The sequence below is a fragment of the Syngnathoides biaculeatus genome, chromosome 8 (assembly GCF_019802595.1).
Source record: "Syngnathoides biaculeatus isolate LvHL_M chromosome 8, ASM1980259v1, whole genome shotgun sequence".
Taxonomy (NCBI): domain Eukaryota; kingdom Metazoa; phylum Chordata; class Actinopteri; order Syngnathiformes; family Syngnathidae; genus Syngnathoides; species Syngnathoides biaculeatus.
Window position 1 is genome coordinate 3065613 of NC_084647.1, and position 24251 is coordinate 3089863.

At 40.7% G+C, this 24251-nt stretch overlaps 1 protein-coding gene across 3 annotated transcripts in view; it reads right to left on the minus strand.

Annotated features, from left to right (window-relative positions):
- The window catches only part of LOC133504875 (chloride channel protein 2-like), a 158091-nt gene that overhangs the window by 18816 nt on the left and 115024 nt on the right, over nucleotides 1-24251 (minus strand). For all 3 annotated transcript variants that reach the window (XM_061827577.1, XM_061827578.1, XM_061827576.1), the window contains 3 exons: nucleotides 19564-19757; nucleotides 16724-16835; nucleotides 16473-16546 (listed from right to left, as the gene is read on the minus strand). In XM_061827577.1, the coding sequence (XP_061683561.1) occupies nucleotides 16473-16546; nucleotides 16724-16835; nucleotides 19564-19757 (380 nt within the window). The remainder of the gene's footprint in view (nucleotides 1-16472; nucleotides 16547-16723; nucleotides 16836-19563; nucleotides 19758-24251) is intronic.

Here is a 24251-nt window from a genome sequence, read left to right on the forward strand (position 1 = left end):
GATAGTGTGCATTAAGGTGGCTCAGCTGGAAAGTGTTGGCCTCACAGTTCTGAGGTCTGGGGTTCAATCCCAGACCCGCCCGTGTGGAATTTGCACGTTCTCCCCGTGCCTGCGTGGGTTTTCTCCAGGCACTCTGATTTCCTCCCACATCCCAAAAACATGAAACATTAATTGGACACTCTAAATTGCCCCTAGGTGTGATTGTGAGTGCGGCTGTTTGTCTCGATGTGCCCTACGATTGGTTGGCAACCAGTTCAGGGTGTACCCTGCCTCCTGCCCATTGACAGCTGGGATAGGCGCCAGCACACCCGTGACCCTTGACGCTAAGCGACTAAGAAAATGGGTGGATGGATAGATGGATGATATGCATGAATCAAGTGATAATTACAAGGCTCAACAGTTAAAATGGATAAAATTAATGTGTAATTTATTATAGTAGTTTTTCCAAAATTGGACAACACTGATGTTTTAAATTCCCATCTGTGCTTCAACTGATGAGTTCAAGTATATCGGGATCTTGTTCATGAGTAAGGGAAGCAGATTGGAGGAGCATCTGCAGTGATGCGTACTTTGTATTGGTTTGTTGTGGTGAAGAAGGAGTTAAGGCCAAAGGTGAAGCGCTCAATTTATCGGTCGATCTGAGTTCCCACCCTAACCTACAGTCACGATCTGTGGTTCATGACCAAAAGAACAAGATGCTGGTTACAATTTCCCAAAATAAGTTCCCTCCACAGGGTGTCCGGGCTAACCCTTAGCGATAGGGTGAGAAGCTCGGTCATCTGGGAGAGGCTTGGAATAGAGTAGCTGCTCCTCTCTTTGAGAGGACCCACATGAGGTGGCTGGGCATCTCATTTCGATGCCTCCCCAGTGAGGTGTTCCGGGTGTGTCTCATAAGGGGGAGACACCAAGGACGACACAGGACAAGCTGGAGAGAGCAAGCCTCTTGGCTGGCCTGAGAATGCCTCAGGATCTCCTAGGAGGAGCTGGATGAGGTGGCCCCATCCCTTCTAAAACTATTGCCCCTGAGGTCCAACCTCGGATAAGAAGAAGAAAATGGATTGATGGATGCTTCAAATGCAAAAGTACTATAATTTCCAGCCTATAAGATGCGACTTTTGCGGTTTGTGCGGTGATGCGGCTAATTTATGCATGTTTTCTAATGGTCAAAAGGGGGTTCTCGAGCAGAAAAAGGTAAGAGTGAGACCGGTGGAATATATGTGCGGAGGAAGTGAATTTTACCGGTCCGGCCCTGTTAGCGCAAGGCTACCATTAGCTTCTTCAGGAAATAAACACTTGAAAAACAGCTTTTGTCACCTCTCCCTATTTCCTAAAATTGGACTTTACTATGGTATATAATTATATAAATCCCATTACTCCTTATCGCACTTGTGGACAAGGAAAATTTATTTATACACAATTAATAAACAGTTCTGTGCTTTACAAGATTTAAAGCATTAAGAATGCAGAACATTAAGATACTGTTTACAAAAGCATGCAGTGCAAGACAAATCAATCAAAAAATGGAAAAAAAAACTACTCAATCCTCAATCAAAGGTCTTTAGCCAGGACTTAAAAACATTGACACTAAACAAAAGATAGAAATGAGATATTAAACATATGGGGGGGGGTGATCTAAAAACAATTTCAGGGAGAATAGATAAATGCAGGAATCTTGATAATATGTAATATATATAATATTACAGGACACTTGATAATATGAATGCTAAGTGGTCTGCATTGAAAGAACCAGTGGCCCATTAGTTGTTCTTAGGTCATATTTTGTCAACCCCATGTTAACCTATTGAACACACTGAGGCTTTTTAGGGTGAGGTTAGCCTGAATTTAAAAAAAAATGGTAATCTACTTGGGTAAGATTATTTGTAATACTGTTCTGAGAGAACTGGGTTTGACAAATCTAACAGCATCGATTGACATCAATCTTGACATTGCTCGTTTTCTACATTTTAACTATCTCTAATTCTAGTTCATCTCAGAGGTTTAATTTTCATTTTTGTCTCTGAGTGATAGTAATGTAGTGATGTGTAAAACATACAAGTGATTATAAAAACTTTCAAAAAGTGCTTAGTCCATAAACCACTTTCTTAAGCCAGTGGTAAAACGACACACTATTCAACTTATTGCTTCTTTGTCTGCAAGTGTCAATTCAAAAAGCTACATAATGAAACAATGCATATTGCCTGGAGATTTTCCCCAAAGTGTCATGTGAAATGAAAAAAGAAAACGGCATAAAAAAATGGAGCCCTCAAGACATCATAAAGCACAACGGCATTATGAGAACTCAAAAAGGGGAGAAATAATGAGAAAGACTGCGACTGGGCGACATCATTTCTCTGAAACAGACTACTCTGCATCAATATTTCACACCCAAGATGGGGCAGGGGGTTGGGGGGGGTGGAGGTGTGAAAGCTTTTGTAAATTCATAAAAATGGTCGAAGACTGTGAAACAGGGAAGCATTCAGATTCCTAAACAAACAAAGAGAGAATAGAGGAACTGTGAGGGACTAACTTTTATCCTCTGTCACAGGGGATCGACGGTACGAAAGATTTTAAAAATATATTTCGACAGTCATCCATATTCTTGACCTGGTCTACATAACATTAACCTTAACATTAAACAAGTCTATAAAAAGGCTGTAATCAGCATCACTGTTTAACAATATGAAGTAAAAATGGTTATGATGGGACACAAGCCAAAAACTAATAAAATGCACCCACACACGTACACCACAGGGCTTTGCTATGTATCACTTCACTGTCAAGCTGTGATGACTAATACGCTTCAAAGCCCACTTGTCACAGCTAAAAATTAATGTGTTTTTTTCTGCACTGACAAGTGTGCCTACAACTGGTACTCTCCTGATATATTGTTTGACTACGTATTACCTATTATTCTTTACCATCAGTGGAAGTTACTTACCACGATGTCTAACTTAAAAACAATAGTGATAATGAGTTTATCTTAAAATAACAGCAACAGAACCACACAGGTGTACAGTGTTAGTTTTGGACTGCACCTTGGTTGAGAAAGGATACCCAAAACGGATGCTACCTTCTTCTTTTCCTTTCGGGTTATCCCAATAGGGGTCGCCGCAGTGTGTCATCTTTTTCCATCCAAGCCTATCTCCTGCATCTTCCTCTCGAACCCCAACTGCTCTCATGTCTTTCCTCACAACATCCCTCAACCTTCTCTTTGGTCTTCCTCTCGCTCTTTTGCCTGGTAGCTCCATTCTCAGCACCCTTCTACGGATATACTCACTCTCGCCTTTGGACATGTCCAAACCATCGAAGTTTGCCCTCTCGAACCTTGTCCCCAAAACATCCAAATTTGACTGTCCCTCTAATGAGCTAATTTTTAATCCTATCGATCCTGTTCACTCCTAAAGAGAACCTCAACATCTTCATTTCTGCCACCTCCAGCTCTGCTTCCTGTTTCTTCAGTGACACTGTCTCTAATCCGTACATCATGGCCCGCCTCACCGCTGTTTTATAAACTTGGCCCTTCATCCTAGCAGAGACTCTTCTGTCACAAAACACACCAGACACATTCTGCCGGCTGTTCCAACCTGCTTGAACTCGTTTCTTCACTTCCTTACCACACTTAACATTGCTCTGGGTTGTTGGCCCTAAGTATTTGAAGTCATCCACCCTCGATATCTTTTCTCCCTGGAGCGCCACTCTTCCCCCACCGCCCCTTTCATTCACGCATATATATTATTTTTTAGTTTGGCTAATCTTCATTCCTCTCCTTTCCAGTGCATGTCTCCATCTTTCTAATTGTTCCTCCACCTGCTCCCTACTTTCACTGCATGTCACGATATCATCTGCGAACATCATGGTCCAAGGGGATTCCAGTGTAACCTCATCTATCAGCCTATCCTTTACTACTGCAAATAGGAAGGTGCTCAGAGCTGATCCTTGATGGAATCCCACCTCCAACTTAAATTCTTCTGTCACTCCTACGGCACACCTCACCATTGTTCTGCTGCCATCATACATGTCCTGTACTATTTTACCATACTTCTCCGCCACACCAGACTTACGCATGCAGTACCACAGTTCCTCTCTTGGTACTCTGTCATAGGCTTTCTCTAGATCCACAAAGACACAATGTAGCTCCTTCTGACCTTCTCTGTACTTGTTCACTAGCATCCTCAAGGCAAATAATGCATCTGTGGTACTCTTTCTAGGCATGAAACCATACTGTTGCTTGCAGATACTTACTTCTGTCTTGAGTCTAGCCTCCACTACTCTTTCCCATAACTTCATTGTGTGGCTTATCATCTTTATTCCTCTATAGTCCCCACAGATCTGAACATCGTGTTTGTTCTTAAAAATGGGAACTAGCACAATTTTCCTCCATTCTTCTTGCATCTTCTCGACCACTAGTATTCTGTAGAATAAGTTGGTCAAAAACTCCACAGCCACATCTCCAAATTGCTTCCATACCTTCACAGGTATGTCATCAGGACCAACTGCCTTTCCATTTTTCATCCTCTTTAGTGTCTTTCTAACTTCCCCCTTACTAATCATTGCCACTTCCTGGTCCTTTACGCTTGCCTCTTCTACTCTGCCTTCTCTCTTATTTTCTTCATTCATCAACTTCTCGAAGTATTCTTTACATCTATTTAGCACACTACTGGGACCAGTCATCGCATTTCCATCTGTATCCTTAATCACATTTACGTGCTAAACATCCTTCCTATCTCTATCACTCTGTCTAGCCAACGTGTAGAGATCCTTTTCTCCTTCTTTCTTATCCAACCTGGTGTACTTGTCGTCATATGCCTCTTGTTTAGCATTTGCCACCGCTACCTACTCTAACCTTCTTCAGATTACATCGTCTGCTCAAAATATAATCCACCAGCGTGCTTCTAACACCGCTCTTGTAGTTCACTCTATGTTCCTGCCTCTTCTGGAAAAAAAGTGTTCACTACAGCCATTTCCATCCTTTTCGCAAAATCCACCACCATCTGTCCCTCAAAGTTCCTTTCCTGGATGGCATACTTAACCATCACTTCTTCATCACGCCTGTTTCCTTCACCAACATGTCCTTTACAATCTGCATCAATCACATCTCTGTCTGTCTGGGATTCTCAGAACTACTCCATCTAATTCCTTGCAGAATTTCTTTCATCGCAAGGTCACATCCTCCCTGTGGGGCACAGCCGGTAATCACATTATTCATAACACTCTCAATTTCAAATTTCAGCCACATCACTTTATCTGATACTCTTTTCACCTCCAAGACATTCCAACACAAAAAGGATGTTACCAAAACCCTTTAATAAATATTAAACAATAGTTTATCAAAATATTATCCCTGGTTCCAGATGTAATAAAGATGAAACATTTATATAGGTTTACAAAGGTTTATAAAGGCCCTCTGAGAAAAATCTGAACAGCAATGTGGCCCATGACAAAAATGCATTTGACACCTCTGAATTAGTACAACAGCTCAAAGAACAATGTTTCTCAATGAACACTTGCGAGGAATCCCATAAATGAATCATCGAGGATACTTAATACCAAAAGATTGAGAGAATCTGGAGAAATCTCTGCATGAAATTGGAAAGGGAACGTAAAAAGACAAGGCGAAAAACCAACATTGAACGCTCGTGATCTTCAATTCCTCAGGTGAAACAGCATGAACAACTGGTATCCTTGCAATTGATACTGGCATGTAGACTCAGCAATACTTCAGAAAATCATTATCAGTTAACATAGTTCGTCATTACATCTACAAATGTGTGTTAAAACTCTACCATGAAAAACAAAAGCAATATCGCCACAACATTCAGAAGCACTGCTTTCTCAGATGAACTAATGCAAAGTGGAAAGGAAACTGTAGTCTCTTAACAGAATTTAAAATTGATTATTGTAATCATGGACATCGTATCTTCCGGGCATATGAGGAAAATAACCATCCGGATTCTTATCAGCTCAAAGATAAAAAGCCAGCATCTGTTACACTATAGGGGTGTGTAAGTGCCCATGCCATGGGTACCATCTGTGATTGAACCAGTAATGCTGAAAGGTAGATCCAGGTTGTGGAGCAACATATGCTGGCATCCAAGCAACATCTTTCTAAGAGATGTCAGTACTTATTTCAGCAAGACAATGCCAAGCTACATTCTGTTCGTTACAAGCGCGTGCCTTTGTGGTAAACAAGAGCAAGTAGTAGATTGGACTAAAAGCAGGACAGACCTCTCCCATTGAAAACATGTGCTGCATTATTAAGTGCAAAATATGACGATTGTTTTGAAGATTGTCTTTTTCGTGTATTGAATTTAATGTAGGTTGAAAATGATTTGCAAATCATTGTATTCTGTTTTTAATTTACGTTTAACACAATGTCCTAACTTCATTGAAATAAGGGTTTTGTATATCTTGCAATGAACTCATGCGGCAAGGTACGAAAGTTAATATTACTAAAATTAGTGAAATTAATATAAACGTGCGACTGTGGCAGATAACATGGGTAACTAGTATGGCTAAAATCACCCCATTTCTGCTCAGACAATACTTTACGTCACCCAGCAGAGCAGAGAAGTAGCTATTCATTTTCTGAGGAATAAGTACTTTTATTGTTGTATTGTGTTATAGCAAAATATAGTCTATACTCTTATTCTATTATTCCATGGATTTGTGTGTTTTTGCTACTTCAATATCTTGACTTTTTCAAATGTACAGCAGCTAGGAGCTTAAATTTTTCTTCCCTTCTCTCATTCTGTCTCAGTGGTTGTACCAACTTTTCTTTACTCTCAAGGACAAGATAACTATGCCAAAAAGGTCTTTTTACTTTCTTTCTTCATCTCCCTCGCATTTTTTGTTTTACTATGCATTGCTTTCCGGTATGTTTGGAGAGACGCACAGAGACCTCAAGCAACTGTAATCTCTCGATATGATGATTACCAATATCAATCCTTACCAATTGTAACATTTGACTCGCACTCTCTGCCAAGATATTAAAATGACTAAAGATAAAATTTCTTCCAGACTTAAAAAACCAAAACAATTGCACTACATTTTCATTTTGTTTAGAACAAAATGTAATTATTTGTCTTTTTACATTTACTCAGGTATGAAATAATCCAAAGGGGTGGCTTGAAAACATGTGGTTTAACTACAGGATACAAACTATTTCATCACCTATTTTTTCTCATGAGCTACCAAGGAAAAACTTGTGATAAGATTGAGCTTCAGACCCGTCTGCTGGAAGGCGGAAGCACACTTCACAACATCTGGCCACCATCAATTTAAATTGGTTTCCTTCTAGTGGAAGAAGATTTTCAATTGGTGGGGGGAATGTGCCATTAAGCCTTTTTACCAACTGCCAAAACACCTCACTGGAGAACTATACATTAGGACTGTAGAGGGATTTTCTGTGTTTGCAGGTTATGTGGATAGCAAATGTTATTGTATGTTTTGAAGTTGTAGAAACAAGAAATAAAAATGTATCCTCACGTGACTCTTGGGTGACTGGGAGCCTATCCCAACTGACTTCTATAGTGGTGAGGCAGACCCTAGATTGGTCACAAGCCAATCGCAGGGCACATTCGTAGACTACCATTCACAACTTCACATTTATGGAAAATGTACTTTTTTCATTTTAATCTGACATACATGTTTCTGGAATGTGGGAGAAAGCTCAAGTACCATGAGAAAAACCACACAAAGAATATGCAAACTCCACATAAGGAGGCTGGAGCTGAGATCGACACCTTCAACCTCAGAACTTTGTGTCAGATGCACTAACCAATAGTCACTGTTCAGGCCAACAAATTTATATGTATTATGTAATTGCCTCAATGTAGAAACATAATTTTTATAAAGATGAAAGTGGACTTTCATGAAAATTCCTGAATATACAAATGCGAGCACGATGGGGGTCCGGGGGTATGCCACCCGGGGAAATAAAAAAAAAAATTGATGGCTGTGGTGCGTTCTGGTGATATCTATGAACAAAATTCAGACAAAAATTGAAAGTAAAATTTCTAAGTCCTGACCAAAAAAAAAAAATTGGGCAGAAGTACTCCAAGGGCCAACCTATACCGTACAGCAAAACATGTTAAAGAAGTTGATCTGTAGTAATTACTATTAACCTTTAAGTCTCAAACTTGTTGTACTGATACAGTCGACCACATTGCTCACTATCTTAGATATAGATCTAGTAATACTAATAGTATAATAAGTTGCCTTTAATATTTTGATACACACAGTCACTCACATTTGAAAAATGTACGGGTGTGGTCAGTCGTGCTCGCAGATAAAGTTGCGGGTGTGATTAGGGATGGCCTTAAAATAAATAAATAGGCCCGTACAACAAGATGGCAGCATAATATTGAGGCTCCGCTCAACTCCGCATAAAAACATTTAACTACCTGAATAAAGGTGTAAGAGTGACTTTGAAAAATGTCTGAGACCACATCAACGACCAGTGGAAAAAGCTCTGGACGGACTCGTGGCACGCAAAAACCAAAATCTAATCAGCAGCACGGAGAAGAGTGCAAAGAGGCCTGTGAAAGCGTGGCAGACATGGCAGCTGTGCTAACGGAGCTAAAAGCCCTCTGCTCTGATTTTTTTCCCCAAGTTTGACACCACAAACTGCCATTTGAAAGAGATGAACAACTCTATCAATGCTTTGGAGCAAAGCATGGTTGAGGTCAGGAACAAAGTAGCCTCCAACACAGCACGTGTAACTGAAACTGAGGAGCGTATATCATCCCTGGAAGATGATTTGGAGGTGGCTAAAGCGGAGCTAGCTAATGCTGCTAAACGCATCGCTCTTAACCAAGACGGATGATTTAGAGAACCGAGAGTGCCGCAAAAACCTCCGTCTGTTTGGCTTACGTGAAAATGCTGAAATGAATCGGTCCTTGTTGGAGTTTGTGGAGCACGAGTTACCAACATGGTTGGAACTAGACGGTGACAGGAGCTTCACTCTTGAGCGTGTACACCGGACTCTGGCGCGGCCAAAACCAGGGCAGTGTAGAGCTGTGATCATTTGATTTCTGAAGTTTCAAGACAGAATTTGTTTTACGCACCGCTAGGCAGCTAAACATTACCCATGAAGAAAACAAGCTCACATTTGAACCAGATTGGTCGGTCGAAACCATGCGCCAATGCAACGAGTTCAACGTGGTGAGAAAGACGTTTGTGGAGAAAGGGCTTTACCGTGAATTCCAGATTTACCCCTGCAAGTTGAGAGTTCTACAAGGAAGAATGCAGCTGTTTTCCCACGCCTAGAGAAGCTGAGAGCTTTTATCAATCATTTCAACGTTATGGTGAGATTCATGATACACTCTTATGTCAGACCTTTATAAGTTGTGCCCCTCTACCGGTTTTTGGTTTAGATTATATAGTTATTCCTCAGTGTGTGCTTGGTCAAAATTGGCCATTTTTAGTTAGCTTGACCTATTACGTTTAACCCCGTAGCTCAGTGGTTAGACCACTGGTTCGGAAAACCAGGGGTTGTGGGTTCGTATCCCACTGGGGCCTCCACTCCCTGAGAAGGGTTGCGTCAGGAAGGGCATCCGGCGTAAAAATTGTGCCAAACATATGTGCGTTCATCTGAGATGACACGCTGTGGCGACCCCGAAAGGGACAAGCCGAAAGAAACTTAATTAATAGAATTAAATTATTGAACGCTAAAATAGAACTCCTTCAGGAGAGTCATTTGACTGATTCAGAAATCAAAAAGGTTCGAAATAGGTGGCCTGTAGTAATTATGCACGAGGTGTTTTAATTCTTAATCACAAAACTACACCATTACAAATCACTAATACAATTCAGGGTCCTGCAGTCCAGGGTACTATTTTCTTAAATTATCTTATTAAATTTGGTATGTGTATGTGGTACAAATGAGGACAATCCTAAATTTTTTGAAGACCCTTTTCTCACAATTTTTGCTTTACATTGGTCAGTTATAATTGGCGGTGACTTTAATTGCACACTAAATCCAGTGTTGGATCGTACTACAGGTTTAGATCCAAGTAAAGCGAAAACAAGGAAAATTTCAAAACAATATAGTGTTGATTTAAATTTAGTTGAAATTTGGAGATATTTTAATCCTTCTAAAATGGAATTTTCATGTTATTCAGGCTCCTAGAAATCTCAATCGCGCATTGATTACTTTTTTGTCTCTCAAAACCTTCTGTCAAAGGTTAAAAATTGCTGGTATGACAGTATAGTGATTAGCGACCATGCACCAATATCTATGAATATTCAAATAGACAAACTTTGTCACTGCCCCTGCAAGTGGCGATTTAAATCTATATGGCTGCAGAATAAGAACTTTGTTTCCTTCATAAAAAGTAAAATTGATTTATTTTTTGAAATTAATATAGATCAAATGTGAGCCTGTACGAGATGGGAAGCATTCAAAGCTTACATTCGAGGAGAAATTATTAGTAATACAAGTTCTAAATCTAAACAACAAAAAGCAGAGATGTGTGATTTAGAGAAGCAAATAAAAGAGTTGGAAAATGATTTAGATCAGGTAGATGATCCACTTAAACATAAAGAATTGCTATTTTTAAGAAGTAAATATAATAAATTATCTACAGATAAAGCGGCAAAAGTTTATTATGGCTTAAGCAGCCTTTTTACGATCAAGGTGAAAAAGCGGATAAACTTTTGGCTTGGAGTATTAGGAAATTACAAACAGAACGGGCAATTAATAGCAAAAGGACATCTAATGGAGATTTTGACTGTTGACGCTCAAGAAATTAATAGTACTTTCAGGGATTTCTATGAACAATTGTATAAATCCGAGATACAACAGACTTCGTTGGAGAGGGATGCATTTCTTGATTCACTTATATTTCCAGTGCTATCAGAGGAGGCAAAGCAAAACTTAGATAACCATCTGACAGAAGAAGGAATTTCTGCTGCCATTCAAAGTATTAACACTAACCGTGTTTCTGGGCCCGATGGGCTGACTATAGAATTTTATAAAGCATTTCAAAAACAATCATTGACTCCATTGATGGACATGTATAAAGAATCATATAATAAGGACACTCTTCCTCCTACAATGAGACTTGCGCCGATTACCCTGATCCTTAAACCTAATAATCCTTCCACAGAATGTTCCTCGTATAGACCAATAAGCTTGATGGGATGCTATACAAAAAAACTTTGCAAAGCCCTGGCAATACGATTGGATCAGTATATACCTAGTTTAATAGATAATGATCAAAACGTTTTTTTTTTAAAAACGTCAAGGATTTCACAATATTCGAAGAGTTTTGAATATATTACATGAAAAGGCAGAGTGTAAAGACACAGCACTGCTGTCGTTGGATGCAGGTCAGGCTTTTGACAGAATTGAATGGTCATTTTTATTTAATGTTCTACCGCGGTTTGGATTTGGCAATAATTTCCTTAAATGGTTAAACATTTTATATACAAACACTACTGCTAGTATTATCACTAATAGTATTTCTTCTAAACCAATTGTTTTGGAAAGATCCACACGCCAGGGCTGTCCTCTTTCCCCAATGTTGTTCATTTTAGCCATAGAACCCCTGGCCATGTCGATTCGTATGGATAGAGGCTTGACGGGCATCCAAATTGGTGATCAAAATCACAGAATCTTTCTTTATGCTGATGACGTCATTCTCTTTTTAACTAAATTATCCACGAGCCTTCAAAATTCATTGGAGCAAATTAAAAAGTTTGGTAGTTTCTCAGGTTATGTGATTAATGATAATGATAAGTCATCTATTTTATTTTTAAGTACTGAAGAGAGACTTAATCCTGTGGTTAACACTCCTTTTTTGAACGCGAGAGGTGGATTTATTTATTTGGGGGTCAAAATTTTCCCTGATGTTAACAATATAGTACAGGTTCATTATGACCCTTTCTTTAATCTTGGAGGTACAACAGTTATTAAACAGGTGGATGATTATGCCAATTTCAATGTTGGGATCTATAAACATAGTTAAAATTAGCGTTTTGCTGAAATTTTTATATTTTTTTTCAAACCATACCTCTTCCATTACCTGACATCTTTTTCACTAGACTCAACAGAATGCTCCCGAATTTTATTTGGAATAATAAGAAAACCAGATTAAGACTATGGTTGCTTTAGATGCCTTATGAAACTGGAGGGTTACAATTTCCAAACTTTAAATGGTATTACTGGTCTGCGAAACTACGCTCAGCTATGTATTATTTTTCTACATCAACATTTTTTTTACCCTCTTGGGTAAAAATAGAGCAAGCAACAGCACCACACCTTCTATTAAAATATTATTTATATTCTGCTGAGAATAGAGTAGACCAAGAATCTATTTTTTAAAAACACTATAGATATTTGGTTTAAATCACACAAACATATAGGGGACACTCCTTTACTTTCATGCTTTTCTCCCATATGGGGTAATGGGACTTTTAAAGCTGGAGGAGCAGATGGGGGGTTTTAAATTATGGGCAAATAATGGTATAAAATCAATAGGTGACCTTCATGTAAATGGTGAAATGCTCACGTTCATTCAAATATGTCAAAAATTTTCTATTCCCAATAAAAAAAAAAATCAAATATCTGCAGTTAAAACACTATGTCAGCACAAATCAAAAACATAATGTATGAGCCCCCTTTGTCCAGTTTAGAAGATATTGCCCAGTCAGGTTTGCATGGATGTAAGCAGATGTTCTATAAATCTCTTGTCTCACATGATACAGAATCAAGTAAAAATAGATTGGAGGCATGGAAACTAGATATTAAAGAAAACATTGAAGTACTTGATTGGGAACATGCATGCCTTAAAGCACAAAAACAAACAAATACTAGAATGAGGCTATTACAATATAAATGGCTGATGAGGACTTATGTGACGCCTGTTAAACTTCATCAGTGGACCCCTGACATTCCAGACACGTGTAGTCAGTGCTCTAATGATAAGGGTACTTTATATCATTGTTTATGGGATTGTTGGAAAGTCAAAGATTATTGGAAATCTATTGTTCAGACAATTTCTATAATAGTTGGAATTCAAGTTCCGCATTGCGCAACACTGTGTATCTTAGGTATATATCCCAAGGATTTTGCTGTTAATAAAAAGAAGTCCACACTTATAGACTTTGGTCTCCTGCAGTCCAGGAGAACAATTGCATTATTTAAAAAAAAAAAAAGTGGACGTTCCTCCAATAAAAGTATGGATGTTGGAAATAGCATCTTGTGTTGCACTGGAAAGACTCGCGTATATTACGAAAGGAAGAGCTCAGGAATTTGAGGACATAAGGAGACCCTTAGAAGAGTTTTTGAAAATAAAAGTGAATTATTTGTGATTTGTGTGCTTTTTTTTTTTAACACTACGTCTGTGCATACTGAGTTTTTTTTATGTAAAATTATATATGAAAAATCTAATAAATATATTGTTTTAAAAAAATAAAACAAATACATAACTAAAAGAGAAAACTAACATTTAACACTCAGAAATGATTATTTCCAATATCAACTGATATTAGTAGAACATGATACAAAACGGTATTTAAAATTTTTCATCAATAAAAATTCTTGATCTGACAAACTATCTGAAGAAAAGTTAAATGCACTAGCCTGTCAAGGAATAAACACAAACGGTCTATACTCGCAATGTTTTGAAAATGCTGAAAGTTTAGTTCAACATAATTGGCGTTCGTGGCAACATACTAGCGATACATTGGAACAAACATTTCTGTCGGCAATCGTGACTTATCGTTGTGTGTGTGTGTGGGGGGGGGGCACGCACCACGGGACTGCCGTAAATAGGAGGTCGGCTAAAAGGGGCCTACATGTGCATGCGCTCGACGCATTGGCCACACCTGAATGAAGCGATGAGGTGGACGAAAGTCTAGGATAGTAAGAGTGTTTTTTTTTTTTTTTTACGCCGTCACACTACCTGACGATCGACGCAAAGAGCACCCCTACCTGGTGTAACAATTTCCTTTGACATGGCTCATGATGTTGATGACTTTCGACATAAATTCGACCACACAAAATAAGCGATGTCTTGAGAGAATGCGAGGGGAGGCGCGTTACTGTTACTAGTGTTAGTGCCTCAACATGGCTACCCTTTCTGAAAGCAAAACAACAAACTCAAACGCATGTTCGTTCAATGTTGTCAACTAATTTCCGGATTAATTTTAGGCAATTTTTTCTCAATTTTCCGGAGCAATTTTCATGAAAAGTTAAAAATTCGGAATTCCAGGAAAGTCCGGAGGACTTTCATCACTGTATTTAAGAGTTTATCATACTTATATATTCAAGTTTTAGAATAAATGTGAATACTATTCAGCTCACCCCAATGAATTCCCTTAGGCTAGGTGGTGTCTTCTGATGAAGGGAATGCCATTACTTATGGTGTGAAACAATTTATGTGTAATAACCAAAACTAGACAATGCTGTCCTGATTATATTTAGCATCGATTTTCTTTTTTATTTTATCAAAGCACATTCCTACATTGTTTCTCTATTCACATCTTTGTATCAATGATTGAAGCCCAATAATGTGAATTGAGTAGATCATTTGACAGCAGAATAGCTCCCAATTCAAAGAATAATATCAGTGCACTTCCCATGCATTCTCTTTTTCCACTTTAGCAGTTTCCTAATATACTGTATGCTAATGTTCAACGATGCTGATTTTCTAATAAAAATACATGATCCTCATAACGTGTTATGGCTGCATGCAGCACAGGAGAACTCACTCTCCCCATTCAGAATATGACTTTCCCAAAACACAATTGGACTTTGGGTCACTCCAGAAAGGCGATATTTACTCTGGGAGGCTGTCACTGATTGGACACCTCGGGTGACTTAGTTGGAGGATGGAAAGAAGAGCATGCCAGGTTTGAACAGCCACAAACTTGTAGAACATCTGACCACTTGTTTTTCAGATAATGTTAGATGCAAGCAGAAGACTTGGAGCCACAAGTGTTCATCATTAATTATACTGTAATTGAGGCCTTAGCGGATGAAATGTGATTAAGCAATTAGTTATGAACTGTAAAGGTTATGTGTTCCTTTATGATAGGTTCCCTATAATAATAATGTGCTTAAATGAGAACAAATAAATGTGTAGCATCAGCAAAAATGCATCAATCCATTTTCTGAGCTGCTTATCCTTACAAGGGTCGCAGGAGTGCTGAAGCCCATCTCAGCTGTCATTGGGCAGGAGGCAGGGTACACCCTGAACTAGTTGCCAGACAATCCCAGGGCACATGGAGACGGACAACAGTTGGACTCACAATCACACCTAGAGCCAATTTAGAGTGCCCAATTAATATTGCATGTTTATGGCATGTGAGAGGAAACGGGAATGCCTGGAGAAAACCCACGCAAGAACAGGGAGAATGTGCAAACTCCACACAGGTGGGCCCGGGATTGAACCCTGGACCTCAGAACTGTGAGGCCAACGCTTTACAGCTGCCCCACCATGCTGCCTTACCAAATACCAAAGTTTCCTTTACTTAAAAAAAACTTCAATAATTAGAAGTGGGATTCCATGAGTTGCACTGACTCATTACTGTAAGCAGTCCGGTCTGCACTCACTAAAGTTTCTGACACAGGCACCGACTGGCTAGAATGGTCATTTCGACACGTTGCCAGGTAGCAATAAACAATTTTGAACATTGCAGTGGTCAAATGTTCTCTATAACCTCTGCTGACCTTTGGACCAATGAAAAAATGTTAAGTAAAATGGATCTAACTTTTGCCAATCATGGAAGCAAGCAACTACTAGCAATGGGAGGTGGGAGGTCAGCAAGCATGTTGCAGGTTTAACAAGGAAGCGGCTGTTCAAAGGTTCTTGGCACAATGGCAAAGAAGGGCTTGGGGTCAGCATTGCCCAGATCACAGGCCATCGGCATAAGCAATTAGCCCCGGAATGGAATGGCAGGGTGAAAAATTGTTGATTGGGTGATGAACCTGTTCCCCGGCGGAATACTGGCATTTGGGTTGTCCCAAATGATGACTCTTACCACAACAGATATCCGGACTCGTTTTGATGGCCTCCTGTTTTCAAGGGACATGGGGCTCTCGACATTGTTGTTTTTCTTCCAGCAACCAAGGACAAGCACACAACATTAACAATACCCATAAAAGCTGAAAAAATGAAAAACAACAAAAACAAACTTTCCTTTAAGGCCTAATATGCCGTACGACTGGACCACAATGCTGTGAAAAGTAAGCTACTGTTGTAGTTTGGATGAGGAAAAACATGTTTTCAATTATAAATTTTGGATACAATACTCAGACATTTCAAAAATAATCTCTGTACTGAATTTTGGCTGAGACAGCATTGTTATTCATTGGATTTATCTGCTTGTGTGGGAGGTACTGCACTGTAGCACATAAAGCCTGTATGTGAGAGTGTGAAGTATGTGTGAACAACATGTCATGAGCCACTGTGTGTGTGGTGTTTGTATGTTCTAGTTGAGTGTATTCAAGAACAAGGTTCTCTCACCTCCATTACTTCTGCATCTGGACTGACACAAAACAAGTTCTTTAGACTAGAGTTGCTCGAATGATCCTGCGAGCCTACGAGACAAAATGTCCAGCAGTCACACAATCTTAATCTTGAATAGATTCTCTAATGAACAGTAGTATTTACAAAAACTAGTTAAAATGCTCAGTAGATACAATGAAGTTGTAAATCCGAAGAATACCTATAATCTCATATTGAGAAAGTGAGGTGGTTGTAAAAGGGTAACTTACCGATGGGGATATCAGTGGGCCGCTCCACTACGGAGGGTCTTTTTAGAGCAGGTTTCAGGGGCTTTTGAGTAACTGGATGTGTAGGACTGAATGATGATTTTTCAGTTGAGATCTGCAAACGCACATACACAAACTCATCTAATTATATAATTTGACCTCTCAACTACTGTGCAGCATGAAGTAATGAACTATCCCCCGCATACATCCGTCTATCCATTTTTTTTCATCTTATCTGAGGTTGGGTTACGAGAGCAGCAACTTTGACAGAGAAGCTCAGACTTCTCTCTCCTAAGCCAGGGTCTAGTGCTTGCATGGGGATTCAAAGCAATCCCAGACCAGCCTAATGACAGAGTCTCCCCTGCCCTGCTTCCATCTGGGAAGTAACCTGCAATACCTCACTAGGGAGATGTCCAGGAGGCATCCTAACCAGATGGTGGAACTGACCCACCTCGCTACTCTTGATAGGCAGAAACAGGGGATACCGCTCAGGTCCCCGCCTTCAGGCACCACTAAACTCACAATGCACAGGACCCATTGGGGCCTCCCGTAGCTGGTTAACCCATGGGAAGGGAGACTGGATGGATCCCATGATGCAGCCCAGGCCATTAGGTGTTCATGATTGATCTCTGTCTCTTATTTAATACAGATGGGGGGCCCTGGTGACACACATCTGGGTGAAAGAAAACATCTTCCAATAATTGCATTAATTGCAGCAGGGCTCTAAATTATAAATAAATTATTATAAAAACATTTGTGCTCATTTTTGTCTCTAGTTCTGCTGCAAAATGCTAATGACAGTCTGTGACACTGAGCTCAGTGACCACTCCCCTCAAAGAACAATTTGCTTAACATCACAATAGCGAGGTACTGTTGATCAATTGTTAGGCGTCATTTTGTGCACCGCATGATAAATTGTAAATAGACTTATTTTTGTAGTGCTTTTATACATTCAAAGTACTCCCACTCAGTCTCCTCATTCACCTCCTGATGGTGATGCATCAGGAGCAATTGTGGGTTCAGTATCTTGCTCAAGGACACCTTGATATGATCTGTATGATATGAAGAAGACTGCCTCTTAGACATCTGTGACTCTAACCTAACGGAACTAAATGTCTCTTGTTCTTTGTTCTTGTTAGTTTTTTCTGAGTCTCGTACCAGGGCGGCACCAACTGCTGGAGAGAAATTTCTCATGTGTTGTTACATACTTGACCATTAAATGAATACGATTCTGAAATGGAAAGAACTTATGGTCTAACCCACAACTTTCAACTTAGGAGATGACCACTCTATCATTTGAGACATACAGCCCCGTGAGGAAATGTCTCATGAAGAGGGCTGTTTAAATTTCAATTCCAAATGACCACAAACTTTTGCCTTTCAGCTCAGAATAGTAAAGTATGAGTTGGACGTGCATTTAAAACTTAAGAGACGGTCTTATTAAGTTTACCTCTGAAGTTTATAGTACATCCTAAAATTTAACGTGAAAGCCGAAGTTTTGTGGGTAGAGTATGTATAAATATATCACTTATTCAAACAAGGCTGTTTACTACCAGACAGCTAGATCATGTGAAGGGAACCAGCCTGTTAAAAACTGAAATTTTCACACAGCAATGACAGAACATCACAATCTATATAACACAATGTGTTCAATACTCCCTCCCCCTTCAGCTGTCACCTTATAAGATAATGAGCCAATAATCCTAGGAGCTAAGTTGTCTGAGGCTTTATGCCTCTGCCAGGGTCACCCATGGAAAACAGGTCCTAGGTGAGAGACCATGGATCAGAAGTCTCCTATGCCCAATAAAAACATTGGAAAATGTTGTCCTGCTCACAGACATTGGTCACTGCCCTCCACACCCCACCCCTGGAGCCACCAGGCCTGGAGTTGGGTCTTGAAAGTAATGGACTGGGGGCCAGGCCTGAACTCATGGGGCCCAGCCAGGGCAGCCCAAAAGGGTAAAATGGGTCTTCCTTCCCAGGGGCTCAACACCTGTGGAAGGGGCCCTAGGGGTCTGGTGAAATGTGAACTGGATGGAGACCTTGAGGATCTGATCCCCGGCTACAAAAGCAGACTCTAGGGATATGGAATGTCACCTCTCTGTCAGGGAAACAGTGCGAGCTGTTGTGCGAGGTCGAGACGTTCCAACATGATATACAGCAGTTGGCCTTGCCTCCACACACATCTTGGGCTCTGGTACCAGTACTCTCAACAGAGGTTGGACTCTCATGCACTCTGGGGTTGCCCAAGGCGAGAGACACCAAGCATATATGGGTATACTTATTGCTCACCCGGTTCGCCAAATGAAAATTGGAGTTCATCCCGGTGGACGAGAGGGTAGGTTCCCTCCGCCTTCTGGTGGGGAGATGTGCTCTGACTGGTCTTTGGACCAAACAGCAGATTGTCCATTACAAATAACATGTTTAAGAATAAGGGTGTCCATAAGCGCACTTGGCAGTTCGATGATCGACCTTGTGGTCATGTCATTGGACTTGTGGCTCAGAATCCGCCGAGAATAGTTGGTTGAAGTGGCCAGTGAGAGTGAAGTCTGGGCTTCCTTGCTAAAGCAATTGCCCCCGCAACACAACCTTGGATAAGTGGAAGAAAATGGTTGGATGAATAGATGGATGTTCAATACTGAAGACTCCAAAATTCTTTCAGAGAATTTACACTAAATATGATATTTGGAGAGTGGATAAAATTAGAATCGATTTCATAAATTGGGTAGCCTTTTCTCAGTTTTAAGTCAGGTTTATTTGTCTCTAAGGCAAAATGTAAATACATGGTAAACATCAAGAAAACGACTAAACCAAGGAGGTTAATGTTGCCTGTGGTTTCTAACCTGGAAGCGGACCTCCTGACTTGTTCTCTGGTGGTTATCTTCACAGGCAGAGTTGGTGGAGACAACAGACAGGCGCTTCTTCTCTGCTGTTGCCCGCTCTCTGATGAACTCAAGGCGTCGACGGCGCCCTAACTGCATTGAGAGCAGTGACTGAAGCTGAGCACGCTCAATGGAGCCCAGGAGAATCATGGACGCTGAGTGAGAAATACATAACGGAAAAAGGTGAAGACAGTTGGTAAATGGAGGGGTTGCGAGGAAATGAAGTTAGAGGCAATGGAGTAACAAGCAGGTTGATGAAGTATAGAGCATGTGAATTGAATGAAAGAAACCAAGAGACTTCATTGTAACAATAAGTGTAATTGAAGAAGGATCTGATGCAAGAAACTTGTGGCATTTTAAGGGAAGAAAAGAAAGGAGAGGTCTCAAGAGGATGAGAAAAATATTTTAAAAAGATGTGAGCGGTGTGAAAGGGAAACGTTGCATCAGTTACATACAGTAGGTACATAACAGTTCAGCATGTAGTGAATTTGTATCAGTTTCAACATGAGGTTTGTGTTAATTTATTTATCTATTTATTCATTTTTAAGAAACTACCAAGCTCAAGTCAGATCAACATAGACAGAAGGAGTGCCTAATGAGGTACATATAATTTGCTGTGCATTGTAGGACACATCTCATTTGGAATATTCACCTTTGGGGGGAAAAAACAACTTTTTTTGGCAACTAGGTAAAGAAAACAGAAGCCGAGGGAAGGGACCTCAGGCAGCCGAGTGGATTTGCCGTGATGCAGAATTAGCAGCATCGCTGCAATGGTTATATTTTTACACCGTTGTTAAACATTTTTCATTCACTGTACAACATGAGTGGAACGGTGGGTCAGCTGGTAATGCATTGGTTTCACAGTTCTGAGGACCCGGGTTCGATCCCGGCACCGCCTCTGTGGAGTTTGGATGTTCTCCTCGTGCCTGAGTGGGCACTCTGGTTTCCTCCTCCGGGCACTCTGGTTTCCTCCCACATCCCAAAGACATGCAACATTAATTGGACACCCTAAATTATGATTATGAGTGTGGCTGTTTGTCTCTATTTGCCCTGCGATTGGCTGGCAACCAGTTCAGGGTGTACCCCGCCTCTTGCCCGTTGACAGCTGTGATAGGCTCCACCACGCCCCGTGACCCACGTGAGAATAAGCGGCGAAGAAAATGGATGGATGGATGTACAAAATGTCATGTTCTAGCATGGAATTCCGCTTTTGGAGCCTGGAGGGCGCATCTGTGTCCTCTCTCTCCCCTCACTGTCATCTGTCACCTCGTTATGACAGTTACATATCAACCTGCCTGTTTCCTGAGATTCTCACCAAAGTATTCTAGTTACTTACAGCGGTACCACGGCCCACTTTACTCCAGTAAGTCTCACAATACCTCGTTCCCTCATTAACGCTGGTGTCTCATCGTTCTCAGAGCTCCCCTGTGTTCCTGACCTACGCCATTCCTGCCACCAAGCCAGTTGACTGTTCTGTCCACTGCTTGGCACCTGCCAACACATCTGTCATCAAGAAACTATTCCTCAAAATACATCTGCCTCTGCCTGCTCTCGGGTCCAGCTCGTCTCGTTTCATGACACAAGCCTTTTGTATTTATTTTTTTTAAACCTGTCCTGTTCAGCTACATTACCATGCAGGATGTTGGATGTTTTCGCAAGCAATTGGAGTTTGAAATACTCCCGCTCCTTATTTTCTTTAATGTTTTCACTATTCTGACGTTTATTGTAAATGCAGATGGACAGAAAAGAGCTTTAGGGGACAGACAGCGGTACAAAACAGTCAAGTAGAATGGGGATGCAAAACACAGTAGTCAGTCAGTCTTAGTTTTGATATTTAACCACAAGTAATGGTACAAAAGTCAAATTGTCTTCTTATTTATGGTGAGGGCAAGCAACAACTAACCAAGAGGACAAGATGAGAGAAGACAGAAAAGGGCAGGATAAGACAGGATGTGGTAATTGAGCAAGGCGGTGCTACTGATGTGTGGTGCGGTAGGATGCTTTTTTTAGTGTCTAAACCAGGGATGTCAAACTCCTTTTTGTCACGGGCAACATTGTAGTTACAATTTCCCTCACAGGGCCGTTATGGTAAAACCATAGAAATCCTGAATCGCCACATCATATTTACACATAAAATTTAAGAACTAGTATTGGAATCAGAAATCAAGTTTAATGGGGTTATCAATCATCTGTGTGTTATGTTAATACAACCATTATTTTTAAGTGGTCCCAGTAGAAGCAATTCAAGCCTATAGTGTACCTATGGAACTTATTCGTGAATGAACGCCATATCACATTGATGTTTGGCAACTCCACACCAGTTAAGTGTCGCTCATATCATGGGAGCGTAGGCCTGACCTGGCCCCCTACACCCGCAAAGTGGGGGAAAGCCAGTGAGCTCATCCCGGGGGGAACCAGCCGGAGGGATGCCAACCACTGTTCAAGACCTAGGACAGTTCCCCCAGTTCAACCAAAGCACGCCGACCAGTCCCAAAGGGTTATAGTAACGCACTACTAAAAACAAGTCATGGTCCAAACAGAAGCAGCTGTGACTAATGATGGGTAGTTTATGGTGCTAATGCTACCTTAGTATTGTTTCAGCTGCTTTTTCGGTGACGCTGGAACACATTCTCTGTGTATTTATCAAAACTTGGCTCAGTTACATCAGTCCTTTAAGGAGGAATGGGCCAAAAATGCTGACAACTATTGTTAGAGGCCTTTAGAAGAAAATCCAAAACATTTGACTCACATAGTTAATGGCAATGACCAAATATTCATCAAATGTTTATTTGATGTTAAAGAAGGAAATTGCATTGGTAGAATACTTTTATTATTCTGGCTATTTTTTAGCAAGAGCAATTTTGGTCATCTAAACTGACCTAAAACAATAAGGTTTAGTTTGATTTGATGTCAGACACTGATAAAAGGAAAAAAAAAAGCAACTTTTGATGAAGTATATAGAGCATTTGTAAAGGTGAAAGTAGGCACTGGAAAGGAAGTAATTCAGCTTTACACGATCGGGATTTTTGGGGCTAATCACAGCGTTTTAAAAAATGATAACCAATCACCGATCTGAGCAAAGATGGAGCAATGAGTAGCGTAATTTCCGGCCTACGGAGCGCACCTGATTATAAGCCAAACCCATTACATTTGTAAAGGAAATACCCTTTGGTAAATACACAAGCCGCACCTGTGTAAAAGCCGCAAGTGCCCACATTGAAACAAGAGATATTTAAAAAGACAGACGGTACACAGAAAGAATAACAACACGCTAGCACAGCGCTAATGCTAGAGCAGCGGTAACAGGGCCGGTAAAAAAACAAAACAAAATAAAAAAACATCCTGGTAAAAGTCACTTCCTCGGCACATATATTCCACCAGTCTCACTTTTCCGTTTTCTGCTCGAGTGCCAGGTTGCAGCCGTTAAGAAAAGATGCACAAATTACCCGCATCACCGAATAAGCTGCAGTGTTGAAAGCGTGTGAAAAACGTCACGGGTTATAGGCCAGAAATTATTGTATTTAAATGATCTGTTAATTTACTGTATATATTTGTGTACTTAATACCTAAAAAAAATACATTTACAATAAATAATGTATCTTTGTTCATCTGTTTATCCGAGTGAGGTAGGGTGGCAGACAGAACAAATTAAAGTGGGACTGACATTCCTATAAACATTCTAAAATTGATATTGTAATGAAAAATACATAACAGTATTCACTTCAATGTCTATACGAAAAAAAAGTGAGCGGAGAGCGCGTCATCCATGCACAAAGTTGTGCAATTGAGTGTCCCTCGACATCCAAGTGGTCGCCATATTAGTCGCGTCCTCTATCCTTGACGTCATCCTCACTCCGCCGTTGAAAACGCGCAGTGCCTGCTACTATAGAAGCCGAACAACAGATATTCGCATTTTACCGACGCCCCTTGTGACACCGAAGCTCTTTTCGAAAAGGACCACACCACACAACCATGTCAAGTTACCGGGGCAATATTACACTATTGTTTCGAGCCCTCAGGGCAATATTACACTATTGTTTCGAGCCACATTCAGGTGATATCCGATCACGGCCAAACCACATCCCGTCCGATCCACTCCCGCGGCAGAGATGAGCCATCGCGGCTCATCGCAGCCGGCCGGTGTGGCTTATGACAGAGTCGAGCGGCGCTGCTTTAGGGTGGTGCTCGCAGTCGAGCCGGGGCGCTTTATGCGCGCACGCGACTGAGTAACGCATTCTCGACTGGGTTCTTCAGAGCCGCCCCCGTCGCAAAGCCCGACGCGCAGCCTTCGCAGAAGCTGTGACCGCAGAATGTGGATGTGGCTGAGTTTCGGCGCCCGTGGTGCCATATAAGGAGGAGGTGGAGCCGAGCTGTGTTGCTTTTAGGGGTATATTCAAAGTTGCCGCAGTATGCGATTAACACTATCGAGACATTGTTGGCTGGGCGACGCACACATTGACATTTCATACGCGGATCTTTTGTTACGTTATGAGAGAGATTGATTACGTGGTCCGCCCCAAACTATTATTTTTTTTTTAGAGCTGTATACACACCTACCTGTTATTTGCAACCCACAAAGCTCTCGTCCTCTTCACCCGTGCAAGCCATTTTTCACAATGAACAGGGTCTCTTTCAAACTTATAAAGGGT